Source organism: Colletotrichum spaethianum (genome assembly GCF_022836535.1).
Source record: "Colletotrichum spaethianum MAFF 239500 DNA, contig34, whole genome shotgun sequence".
Lineage (NCBI taxonomy): Eukaryota > Fungi > Ascomycota > Sordariomycetes > Glomerellales > Glomerellaceae > Colletotrichum > Colletotrichum spaethianum.
This window is the reverse complement of record NW_026054804.1, coordinates 167,469-179,763: the sequence shown is the minus strand read 5'-3', so window position 1 is coordinate 179,763 and position 12,295 is coordinate 167,469. Positions and strand designations below refer to the sequence as shown.

Here is a 12,295-nt window from a genome sequence, read left to right as displayed (position 1 = left end):
GTTGCACTAGGTTTGGCGCCTGCGCCGACCTTGAGGGAGGCATGGCGGCCTGTGGCGACAAAGATCCGGAATACCGGTACGGTACCGAGCGGTCCCTGGGCAAAGCGGAGGATGGAATGGAACGCATTTCAAGAGCCTCGGTCGATCGTGACCCAAGACTGTCGTGGTTGATCTTGATCATCACCCAGCAGCTGTATGATGAAGAAGCGGTTCGACAAACGTTTCAACAGGTGGCTGCACTGGGGATACCGCGGAACGAAGGGCGCTTATTGCGCGCGGGGGACTGCCTTGTGATGATGCCCATGATCTGGGGCGAATGACTGCGTTGGCGAATGACGAGGTCAGGGTCGGGGCTTGTCTTCGATGGTGGAATCTTGGTCGTTGACAACCGTCCCTTGTGCAGTGAACTCAAAGTCGCTCCCTGGTTGCCTTTCTTGGCCGTCTGGTGTCGTGGAAACGCGGCAAAATCCTGATTGAAATTGGCTCTCGAGGATGCATGCCGTCAACCGGTGATTAGGACGAAGTTTGTGAGTGGGCTGGGACGAGGCACAGTGCAGACGGCGAGGGAGTCGGAGAAAGGAAGGCCCTGTCATTCACCGATGCAATGGTGAGCCTGTGCGCCAAGGCCTCTTTCTCACTGGCGACTCAGTGACGGCGGCTGTTGGGGGTTTGGCGGCCCTGCTAAATCGCGTGACTCAGCAGACGAACAATAACGGCGGGGATGAATGCCCTGTGATTGTCGGGGCATTGAGAGCAACCCGCCCGACGAGTTCCATCGGTATCGGAGCCTCGGGGTCGATCAAGAGTCGGGACGGGGAAACAGATCTCGGACGAAGCAGCCGGATCAAGACAACCAGTTTCTGTGTGAGACACAGTGCCAGCTGTGCACAGTCATCAGGGACAACATGACTACCCATTGGGCTGGTGGGCATGGTAGCAGGTGGAAATGGTCAGGGGCTGTGCATTTATCGTAGATCGTCGTATATCGGCAGCGGTGATCGCCAAGTTGAAAACTGGTGCAACTTGGTCAGTATACCTAGTGTGTCATGCCATGCCACGCAGTGCTGGTTTCCCGAGAACCCGAAAAGAACTACGCTGTCGTTGAATTGCTAGTGTCTGCGAGGTGAAACTGAAGCCTCTGTCCTACACAGCACAGCACACAGTATGGTCGAGTAAGTCAGCCCCCGGCTCCTCGTTCGCCAATACGGATGCCCGTAGCTGCAAGCAGTCGGGTGTGCAAGATCTACCATTGTCTGGCAACGGACACGACACGAAGTCTTAGCCCAGGCTCGGAGGCCTGCCATCAGGTGGGAGAGTGCGTGTCTGTCCTGTCCTGTACACATCAGCGGCCGGCCAAGGTCCGGCGTGTGTAAGATTGCCCCAGCGAGAATCGGAGGAGGAACAGGGCGGACGAGGATTGGAAAGTCGGTTGTGACTCAGGCGGATTGGCGTTGGGGCGGCCGTGATTGTGATTAGCTGGGGACGAAGCCGGACAAAGTGCAAGGGGCCATTAACAAGGCGTCGTTCGGAACGATTCCACGCAGAGACGCTCGTTTCTCTCGATTCATCCATCCCCTTCGGTGACGGGAGGACGGGACGTGGAGCAGCACCGGCAGGCGCAGATGTGGATCCGATCGGGGATGAAAGATGCGGGTTGTCGGGGTGCTCGAAGAGCCCGAGGCAGGCAGGCAGCTCGCTTGTGGCGGCTTAGCGTCTGATAGCGTGCTCCCCTATTTGGTGTCAAGCGAGATGTACGTATCGGTTCCCAGCTTCGAGGGTCCGTGACGAGTTTCCCATTGGGTCAGATGGGGGTGCCTGCTGCTTCTTTGGTGGGGGAAGGGATTTGACCTCCACCCAGGATGGTGGGGCCGCCCGAGGGAGCGGGAACTTGTGAACCTTGCGAACTCTGATTGAGAGGGAGGAGCGATCCAATAGGCGACGGCATGGCATGGCAACGACAGCGGAATTTTCTGGAGCCAGATTGGAGGAGGATGGATGGATGGATGGATGAGGAAGGGTGGACTGTGTGCAACTGAATACGTGTACTAAGTAACAATCAAAGTCCTTCCTTCCCCCCTTCGTCTTGGGTGGTCCATCTCGTGCCCAGCCCGTGTGAAAATCCGTAAATCGAAGCCACCAGCCAACCAAACGCACTTGCCTCTGTTCGACGAGAAGCACGTTCCTGTACTACCTACCGACGATACGCAGTACGTACCCCGTAGCATACCGGTACATGCCTATTGGGCAATAGGACACTTGATTGCACCCGACAGCAGGGTTCTGCCCGCCAGTCTCACACGCCATCCCACCTGTTGGAGGGACGTTCATTCGCGACGGCTGGCTTCTGCTATGTTGGGAATGCCATGTACCGAGCCGCGCCGTTGGGTCGTTGTCGGATGCGCCATTCCGCCCAAACGGTGCTTGTCGAGGGAGCAACCCAGGGGCGTAGACATTGTGCTTCCGCAATGTCAGGAGCAGAACAGGCTCGTGAGTGACGGGGCGCGGCGAGATGGTTACACGTTACTGCCACGAAAGAGCTCACGTCGGCAGGGTTGGCCGTCTTACACGCAGCGTCGGAGCCTGATGCTGATGAGCGAACCCATAGTGGCGCCCACAAATCATGCTTTGCGATACACGATGCGTACATACACCATGAACATGCTGTGTGCTCTGCGCTGTGTGTGGCTGATGATGTGAGATGATGCACGGGTCCGCGTTGCTTGGCAGTGTTCCACCTACAACTCACTGTGCCGGCCTTGCTGTCTGATATGGGAGGCCACGCTGCAGCACGTACGACGGGTATCTAGTGTTCGAAGACTGTTGGGCGCTCTCTGCCTCCCTCGCACAGCAGCACCACTTACCAGATGGGATTCCTTGGGCTGCTGGGATTTGTGGGCTCGGGAATTGACAAGATGCCGACAGGATCGAATGAGCTGCGCAGGGCGTTGTTCCGGGCCCTTGCAAGCTGCGGCTCATCGAACGGTGGGCTGGATCACCGACCACGGGTGGTGTTCTTCGGGGTCGGTGGGATGGAGCACTGCGACGACGACCCTGTGGTTTCTTTGCTGTAATTAGCTCAGTGCTACATCCGGCTTAGACCGGCAGGATTATTTCCAAAAGGTACGGCTACGTACTGCCCATCATAACGAACGCTAGTGCTCCGTACTCGTGCGGACGTGATGGCTCTCTCGCAACCCCCGATGCCCTCCGGAGTAAAGACATCTCAGCGTCTCACTCGCCCCGGTGGGATGAGAAGAGACGTAGTGTAAAGCTTGGGGGCGGACCATTGCGGTTATGGTTAATTATCTTCTGACTTTTTCTCTGGAGATGCACCCCGCATATCGGGTGAACCGTGTCAACAGAGTTCGTCACGTACATTCTCCCTCTTCGCAGGCCGGTCCCTGGCTCCCATCGGCAGACGTTGAACGCACGTCTCTCTCTCTCTCTCTCTCTCTCTGATTATCAGAGTTTCGGCTCTCCTTCTCGCGAGCGACTCCACGTGGCAGTGGTGCAATTCCCACGGGGCGCGCGCACTGCATCCTCTGCCCCCCCGCTGGTGTTGCGGAGTTTGGACTCTCGCTCGTGACGCCAAGGCTGCTGTGATGATCTCTGACCCAAAGTCCGCAAGTGCAGCATTCTCACATGGCCCTTGTGCCGTCTCCCACATGGTGCGACCCGTCGTTTTCGTGGCGCGGAGGGCCTTTCCCTGGCGGGTGAACAATTGGCAGAGGGGCGCTGGAGTGGAGCTAGGGGTTCGGGGCACTCAGTGGGCCCCGTCGGGCGCGTCATCGTTTACACTACCTATTCTGGTCTTCCATGTGGTAGTGCTATACCCAGGTAGCTTACCGTGTCGGCATCCATATGTACGTGTACGGTAGGTACTGCACTGGGAGGCCCAGCATATACGTACCGCTGTCGTGCTGCAGGCGGCGTATCTTGAGTCGATGCCTCGTGCGGACGTGCCTACCTCGTTGCTCTTTCTCTTGGCTCTGTGGTCAGCCAAGAGGACGGGTACGTACCTTGCTGTACCTTCCTCCATACCTACCAGTACCTACCTTATGCCACAACAGGGTGGGCATCTACTTCGGGGATGATTCGAAGTTTCGGTTCTGGTATTTGCCAAGTTGGGGCAGAGGACTGGACTGCCTGCGTAGCTAGGTATGGACGCTAGCATCTGCGTTGCTTTCTTTGCTTTGTTGTTTTATTGTGTTTATTCCGAGCACCTAGTCCTTTCTGTCCCGCCTTCGGACCACTCCCTCTCTCATTTGCCTGCCCCTGCAACCCAGCCCGGTCCAGCTCCATCTCGTCCCATCTTTTTTATTTTTTTTCTGACTTGCCCCTCGACACACGCCGCACCTGCATCCTGGTAACCCCGAAGTACCGGGATCATCTTTATTATTTCTCTGACCACCAACTCCATCCGGTTGCTTCATATACCCTTCCCTTTCCGTCCATTATCTTCAACCTCCTCCCTCCCCTTCTCTTCCTCCGTCTCGTCCTCCCCCAATCTCTTCTTTTCGCGTCGGTCCTTTAATCATACCCCACTTCAAGTCCCTTTTTTGGGCTCTTAGTAACTAATACCGAAGACGATTGGAGTAGCCCGCCTCTTCGAGAACCGACGCTCGAGCGAGAAACAGGCATTCACACACACGAGCTGTGCCGAGCGGGTGGTCCTTGTACACCCAGCGATCCAACGGCTTCCCGTCTGACAAGCGCAACACTCCTAATCTTTGGGTTCGTGGCAACACCCGCCCCCACGATCTACCATGGCTTTCGCCGGGATGGCTTCCGTCCCTAATTATGACAGCACGGCGCAGACGTCTGGCGTCCCAATCAGCTCTGGCCGCAATAATCACCACGAGGAGGAGGAGATTGCTCCCGCAAGCCAAAAAACCATCGACACCGCCGCGACGTCCGTCACCGAGGTCGCGGCTAGCGACTCGACACACAAGAAGCCCTTGACCCCCAGGACAGCGACAAGATCTCCGCCGAGGGCGATGAGGATTCCGAGATGGAGCGCCGCCACTCCATGGTGCAGTCGCTCGCCCGCAAGTACTCCCACGCCTCGGCCACTGGCTCCGTCGGGGGAACCCCTTCTTCGCCGACGAGACCTCGCCTCTGAACCCCAACTCGCCCAACTTCAACGGCCGCGCCTGGGCCCGCGCCATTGTCGATCTCGTCTCGCAGAACGGCGCGTCGTTCCGCACCTCGGGTGTCGCTTTCCAGAACCTGAATGTCTTTGGTTTCGGCCAGGCCACCGACTACCAGAAGGATGTCGGAAACATCTGGTTGAGTGTCGCCGGTCTGGCACGCAAGATCACTGGCGGTGGAAAGACGAGAATCGATATTCTCCGCAACTTCGATGGTCTGGTCCGCAAGGGCGAGATGTTGGTCGTCCTGGGCCCCCCCGGTTCCGGTTGCTCGACTTTCCTCAAGACCATCGCTGGTGAGACCAACGGTCTCTACACTGATGACGATTCCTACTTCAATTACCAGGGTAAGCAGCGCAAACGCTCTAAAGCGAGGTGCGTGGGGTTCAATGTGTGGCCGGCGTTGTGACCTCTGGCCTGCAGGACACGGAACCCCCACGCCTTGTCTAACGATACGTGAATTCTCCAGTGCTGACATAACCCAGGAATGACCGCCCAGGAGATGCACACCCATCATCGTGGTGAGGCTATCTACACGGCCGAGGTGGATGTCCATTTCCCCCAGCTGTCTGTCGGCGACACCTTGACCTTTGCTGCTCGCGCTCGTCAGCCCCGCCAGCTTCCCGAGGGTCTCGACAAGAACACCTTCGCCCAGCACTTGAGGGACGTGGTCATGGCCCTTTTCGGCATTTCTCACACCATCAACACCCGCGTTGGTAACGAGTACATCCGTGGTGTTTCCGGTGGTGAGCGCAAGCGTGTCACCATCGCCGAGGCCGCCCTTTCTGGCGCCCCTCTCCAGTGCTGGGACAACAGCACCCGTGGTCTGGATTCCGCCAACGCCATCGAGTTCTGCAAGACGCTCCGTCTGCAAACCGAGCTCTTTGACAACACCGCCTGCGTGTCCATCTACCAGGCCCCCAGAGCGCCTACGACCTGTTCGATAAGGTGGCCGTCTTGTACGAGGGTCGCCAGATCTTCTTCGGCAAGGCCACCGATGCCAAGCAGTACTTTGTCGACCTTGGCTACGACTGCCCCGCTCGTGCCACTACCCCCGATTTCCTCACTTCCATGACGAGTCCCCAGGAGCGTCACGTCCGTCCGGGCTGGGAAGGCAGAGCCCCTCGCACACCCGACGAGTTCGCCACGGCATGGAAGAACAGCCCCAACTATAAGGCCTTGCAGGCCGAGATCGAAGAGTACAAGCAGTCTCACCCCCTCAACGGCCCTGATGCCGAGGCTTTCCGTGCCTCGAAGAAGGCCCAGCAGGCCAAGGGACAGCGCGCCAAGTCTCCCTTCACGCTGTCCTATCTCCAACAGATCCAGCTTTGCTTGTGGCGTGGATTCCGACGCCTGATCGGTGATCCCAGCATTACTGTCGGTTCTCTCATCGGAAACGTCGGCATGGGTCTCATCATCGGAAGTGTCTTCTACAACCTGCAAATGACCACCGAGAGTTTCTTCCAGCGCGGTGCCCTCCTCTTCTTCGCCCTGCTCATGAACGCCTTCTCCAGTGCCCTCGAGGTATGCGTCCACTCTGCCTTCAATGCGCCAGCCCTGCTAACCGTTCCCAGATTCTCACGCTCTACGCCCAACGTCCAATTGTCGAGAAGCACGCTCGCTACGCCCTGTACCACCCGTCTGCCGAAGCCGTTGCGTCCATGCTGTGCGACATGCCATACAAGATTATGAACACCATCGTCTTCAACCTGGTTCTCTACTTCATGACGAACCTGCGCCGCGAGCCTGGAGCATTCTTCTTCTTCCTCCTGATCTCGTTCTTCACCGTCCTTACGATGTCCATGATCTTTAGAACCATTGCTTCGTCGTCCCGAACCCTGTCGCAAGCCATGGTTCCCGCTGCCATTCTCATCTTGGACCTTGTCATTTTCACCGGCTTTGTCATTCCCATCGACTACATGCTGGGCTGGTGCCGTTGGTTGAATTACCTCGATCCCCTGGCCTACGCCTTCGAGGCCCTCATTGTCAATGAGTTCCACGACCGCAACTTCTCCTGTTCGAGGAGCAGTTTCGTGCCCAACCCCGACATCCCTGGATACGAGAACCTGCCCTCTTCTCAGCGTGTCTGCAGCGCCGTCGGCTCTGTTGCCGGTCTTGACTTTGTCAACGGCGATAACTACGTCGGCTCTGGTTTCCGTTACGAGTATGCCCACCGCTGGCGCAATTTCGGGATCCTTATTGCCTTTATGCTCTTCTTCCTGATGACGTACATGATCACCGCCGAGTTGGTCTCGGAGAAGAAGTCCAAGGGTGAGGTCCTCGTATTCCGTCGTGGACACAAGCCTGCTGCCCTCAACGAGAAGCACACCGATGATCCCGAAGACATCCGTGTTGGACCCGTCACCACTGCCGACCGCAACCGCGTCAACGAGAAGAACGATGGTCTCATCGAGGAGCAGAAGTCTACCTTCCACTGGAACAACGTCTGCTACGAAGTCCAGATCAAGAACGAAACGAGACGCATTCTGGATAACGTCGACGGTTGGGTCAAGCCTGGTACCTTGACTGCTCTTATGGGTGTCTCTGGTGCCGGCAAGACCACGCTTCTGGACTGTTTGGCTGACCGTATTTCCATGGGTGTCATCACTGGCGAGATGTTGGTCGACGGTTGGCAACGTGACACATCCTTCCAGCGCAAGACCGGCTATGTCCAGCAGCAGGATCTGCACTTGCAGACCACAACCGTCCGCGAGGCACTGAACTTCAGCGCCCTTCTTCGTCAGCCCGCCCATGTCCCGAAGCAGGAGAAGCTCGATTACGTCGAGGAGGTCATCAAGCTGCTTGATATGGAGGAGTACGCCGACGCCGTTGTCGGTGTTCCAGGTGAAGGTCTCAATGTCGAACAGCGCAAGCGTCTGACTATTGGTGTCGAGCTTGTCGCCAAGCCTCCCCTGCTGCTCTTCGTCGATGAGCCTACTTCTGGTCTCGACTCGCAAACTTCCTGGGCCATTCTCGACCTCTTGGAGAAGTTGACCAAGAGCGGGCAAGCCATTCTCTGCACCATCCATCAGCCTTCCGCAATGCTCTTCCAGCGGTTCGATCGTCTTCTCTTCCTCGCCAAGGGTGGTCGCACTGTTTACTTTGGTGACATTGGCGAGAACTCCAAGGTCATGACTTCCTACTTTGAGCAGAACGGCGGCTTCCCCTGCCCCCACGATGCCAACCCCGCCGAATGGATGTTGGAGGTCATTGGTGCCGCTCCGGGCTCCCACACCGACATCGACTGGCACCAGGCGTGGCGCAACTCCAAGGAGTACCAGGACGTTCAGGCCGAACTCCAGAGACTCAAGGACGAGCGTGGTGAGCAGCAGCCCCCCACTGTGGACAAGACCAGCTACAACGAATTTGCTGCCCCCTTCTTCGGCCAGCTCAAGGAGGTTACCCACCGCGTCTTCCAACAATACTGGAGAACCCCTTCGTACATCTACGCCAAGACTGCCCTTTGCACGCTCGTCGCCGCTTTCATTGGTTTCGTCTTCTTCAAGGCTCCCAACACCCAACAGGGTCTTCAGAATCAGATGTTCGCCATTTTCAACCTGCTCACCGTTTTTGGCCAGCTTGTCCAGCAAACCATGCCCCATTTCGTCATTCAGCGATCCCTGTATGAGGTGCGAGAGCGCCCGTCCAAGGTGTACGGATGGAAGGTCTTCATGCTCAGTCAGATCATTGTCGAACTCCCGTGGAACACGCTAATGGCTGCCATCATGTACTTCTGCTGGTACTACCCTGTTGGTCTCTACCAGAACGCCATCCCCGCCGACCAGGTCGCCGAGCGTGGCGCGCTAATGTTCCTCTACCTCCTCGTCTTCATGCTCTTCACCTCGACCTTTACCGACTTCATCATTGCCGGTTTCGAGACCGCGGAGGCTGGTGGTAACATTGCCAACTTGCTCTTCATGCTCTGCCTCATCTTCTGCGGTGTCCTCGCCAACCCCGACTCCATCCCCCGCTTCTGGATCTTCATGTATCGTGTATCACCATTCACATACATAGTGTCAGGCATGCTGTCAACGGCAGTTGCCAACACTCAGGTCTACTGTGCTTCCAATGAATTCCTGCACTTCGATCCTCCTTCTGGGGAGACCTGCTTCCAGTTCATGAACAGTTACATGCAGCAAGCAGGTGGATATCTCTTGGACAACAACGCTACTACCGACTGCCAGTTCTGCACGGTCCAGGACACCAACGTGTTCCTGGCCAGCGTCAAGAGCGACTACGCCGACCGCTGGAGGAACTTTGGCATTGCCTGGGTCTACATCATCATTAACATTTTCGCCGCCTTGGGTCTGTACTGGCTGGCGAGAGTGCCGAAGAAGGGTGGCCTATTTGGCAAGAAGAAGACCGAATAAGCGGCCGGTCACGCAACAAAAGTTTTGATTCCCGATACGAGAGGATGAGAAAGGAATGAAGAGAAAAATGAAATCGAACATAGTGCCATATGTGTGTAATGAACGAGCTATTTAGAGAGGCAAGCTCGGGTGCAAACCTTGTAAGGGGACGTTTTGTGGCCTTTGACAGATCAATGTGATCCGAGGCTGTTGTTTATTGTTTCCGATTTGCACGGCGGATTGGTATGATCCGTGTACTAAGTTTGCCCCCCAGAAGGGGCTCTTTAGAGAGTAATCACCTCCCTCTTTTTCTATTGCTCCTCTTAATAGATACCTAGAAGTAAAATTCCGTGAACTTGAACTGGTTCTATAGGATGTCTCAGTGAAGCTATGCGATTCTATGTGTTTGGTAGTGTGTGGAGCAAGGCGCCTCGGAGACCGCGGAACGAGGGTTTCTCTTCAGGCTGCGGGTCGAAGACTGTTGATGGGATATGTCGTTGCTGCATGTGGGCAAAGAAGAGCGTAGAACATCCCCTTGGGGGGGGGATAAATTGCAGTGTAACCAACCGTGTAACGGAGGGTGGGCAGGCTATCGTGCATAGATACACGCTAGCTACCTATTAGGCATGTAAGCCGCATTAGCCTACCGGTTCTTGGCGCTTTCGCTGGGTTGGAGGCGATACGTCCGCCTTACTTTGCAGCGCTCGGGGGAGGTTAAAAGTGCAATGGAAAGCCACGAAGTTTCCGCCCGAACTGATTGGTAAGTCGTGAGACGCGTAGTGGGCGTGAGGTAGGTTTGCGATGACCACAACGCTCATGATGTGGCTGGCTTCCTGTAGTGTCTTTCTGAATGCTCGGCGTGGTACATGTGTTTGCCAGGGATATCTTTGTGCGGGCTTTGTATGCGGACCACAGTGTGGTAAAACCTCCTGGGAGGTGGGTGGCACGCAGTTGTAAGATCACTTTGCAAGGGTCGTCACCTGTCGAATTTTGAAAATGGCGAGGAACTGCCTAGAAATGGGAGACAACCACAAAGGACGAAGATGGCAGAGACATTGGGCTGCCGGGAAAAACAGGAGAAGTGCAAGTGCATTGCTTGGGTTCTCGTTGTGTGTTGATTGCGGCGTGATGCGGTGGTAGCTCTCGAGGTCCTTGGGATGGTTACAAAATGCAGCCCACCCTTTGACCCCTGTATCGTCAGACAAGGCTCAGATGCTTGGGTGATTGAGTGATTGGTGAGGGTTGAAGACTGTGGTAAGGCATACTTGCGTTTTGCGGTCCTTGGGGAGGTTAAGATCGCAGTGCTGAATCTGAGAAGCCGAACGTGTTGTGCAAGTTCCAAGTCAAAGTTATGGTGTACATTTAAATGTACTCTAGGTCCAGACACATGCTTTCCATAAGCTAGCTTACTACGCACCTCGTCATGGATATTTTAGTTTAGGCATCCACCCATCTGTAGGAAGTCAGCGGGCCAAGAATATTTGAATTGTATTAGCAAGGCAGAGTGCAATCAAGCACATTAAACAGTAAGATGGATGCAGCGAGCACAATGTTGGTCTGACAACAAGGTGACGAAAAGCTGCCAAATCATACTTCCCTATCCGCCCTGGTTGATATTGCTCATTTTATAGCTGTTATCCAGGCTAGTAATGGCCGAGGTTGGACCCCCTGCTTGCATTAGGTCCACATCTTTGGATCGATAGTGCATCACTCTGAACAGTCTGAAAGTAAGTAATGTGGATGGACAGCCAGCTAACATTGTGCGTGTTGCTCAGAATGAGCTAGAGTTATGTTCTTTTATCAGGATCTTCAACGCCCACCATCGACGACAAGAAGTTGACCACTAAGCTGTAAGCTTCATCTCGCACTCTCGCTTCGTTGGAAGCTTCATCCTTCGTCTTATCCCAACCATGCCTAACGCCGTCGAAAATCTTAAATAAAACATTCTTACCAGCATGCTCCAATTTGCCAGCCAGTTCTCGGGCTTCCGGTGCAAGTCTATCCTTCTCGGCAGCGATGATCAGAATATTCTCGGGGAACGCAACCGGATCCGCTTCGAGGACGGAGATGCGGGGGTCGACGGGGTCTACTCCAGGCGGCAGATACGCAGACCTAAAAGTGTTCATGAGGACTCCGAGCAGTGCGGGGATATCAGGTAGAGATCCGTCCAAATGCCTTTTTTCGGCGGGAGGAATCGCCATGTTAGTAGGCGGGTAGAAGACTGAGACTCCTCGGACAGAGTTGATTCCCAGCTTGGCTTCCTTTTTCAGATTGGCAGCTGCGGCAAGCGCGAGATTTCCGCCCGAGCTGAATCCAGAGAGAACAACGTTTCTCACGTCGTACTCGGCCGGCTGCTCAAAGACCTTCAATACCAGATCTTCCACGTCCTCTAGCGCTGAGGGGAACGGGTACTCCGGCGCCAACGCGTAGCTAGCGTCGAGTACGGCGTACGCCGTTTTATCGGCGATGTGTCGGCAGAATGGCTCGTCGGAGCCGTGGCCATCAAACACGAATGCGCCACCGTTCCAGTTCACCAGGACTGGGGTTGGGTTGGAAGCAATCTTGGAGCGGTCTTGGGGCTTTTAGTTTCCATGTTCCATGCGTGTCGCAACACGGGAGAACATATCAAATTAGGACCAACTTACAAACATTGACCTTTAACTCGCGTTTGCTATCACGGGAAACGTACTTGAAAGAGTCGTCCGGGCTTGGTGTTGCTGGCTTTTCTCCATCAAAGAATCGGAGAGCCGTTATGATCGCCTTAAGTCGCGCGTACTCCAAGTACGAGTGTGCCAT

General features: G+C 55.6%; 3 protein-coding genes across 3 annotated transcripts; 1 reads left to right on the top strand and 2 right to left on the bottom strand.

The window, feature by feature from the left end:
• Positions 1-3,763: 3,763 nt before the first annotated feature.
• ColSpa_10246 (uncharacterized protein) lies at positions 3,764-4,079 on the bottom strand (the record flags this gene model as incomplete). Its single annotated transcript, XM_049276458.1, is given in 3 exon segments — positions 3,764-3,827; positions 3,847-3,989; positions 4,056-4,079. 3 exon segments carry the CDS (start codon positions 4,077-4,079, stop codon positions 3,764-3,766), a joined length of 231 nt encoding a protein of 76 aa, XP_049132415.1.
• A 687-nt stretch (positions 4,080-4,766) lies between these two features.
• On the top strand, positions 4,767-9,520 carry ColSpa_10245 (ZEB2-regulated ABC transporter 1; the record flags this gene model as incomplete). Its single annotated transcript, XM_049276457.1, is given in 5 exon segments — positions 4,767-5,037; positions 5,054-5,497; positions 5,636-6,051; positions 6,075-6,674; positions 6,725-9,520. 5 exon segments carry the CDS (start codon positions 4,767-4,769, stop codon positions 9,518-9,520), a joined length of 4,527 nt encoding a protein of 1,508 aa, XP_049132414.1.
• A 1,766-nt stretch (positions 9,521-11,286) lies between these two features.
• ColSpa_10244 (esterase) lies at positions 11,287-12,295 on the bottom strand (the record flags this gene model as incomplete). Its single annotated transcript, XM_049276456.1, has 2 exons — positions 11,287-12,071; positions 12,145-12,295. 2 exons carry the CDS (start codon positions 12,293-12,295, stop codon positions 11,287-11,289), a joined length of 936 nt encoding a protein of 311 aa, XP_049132413.1.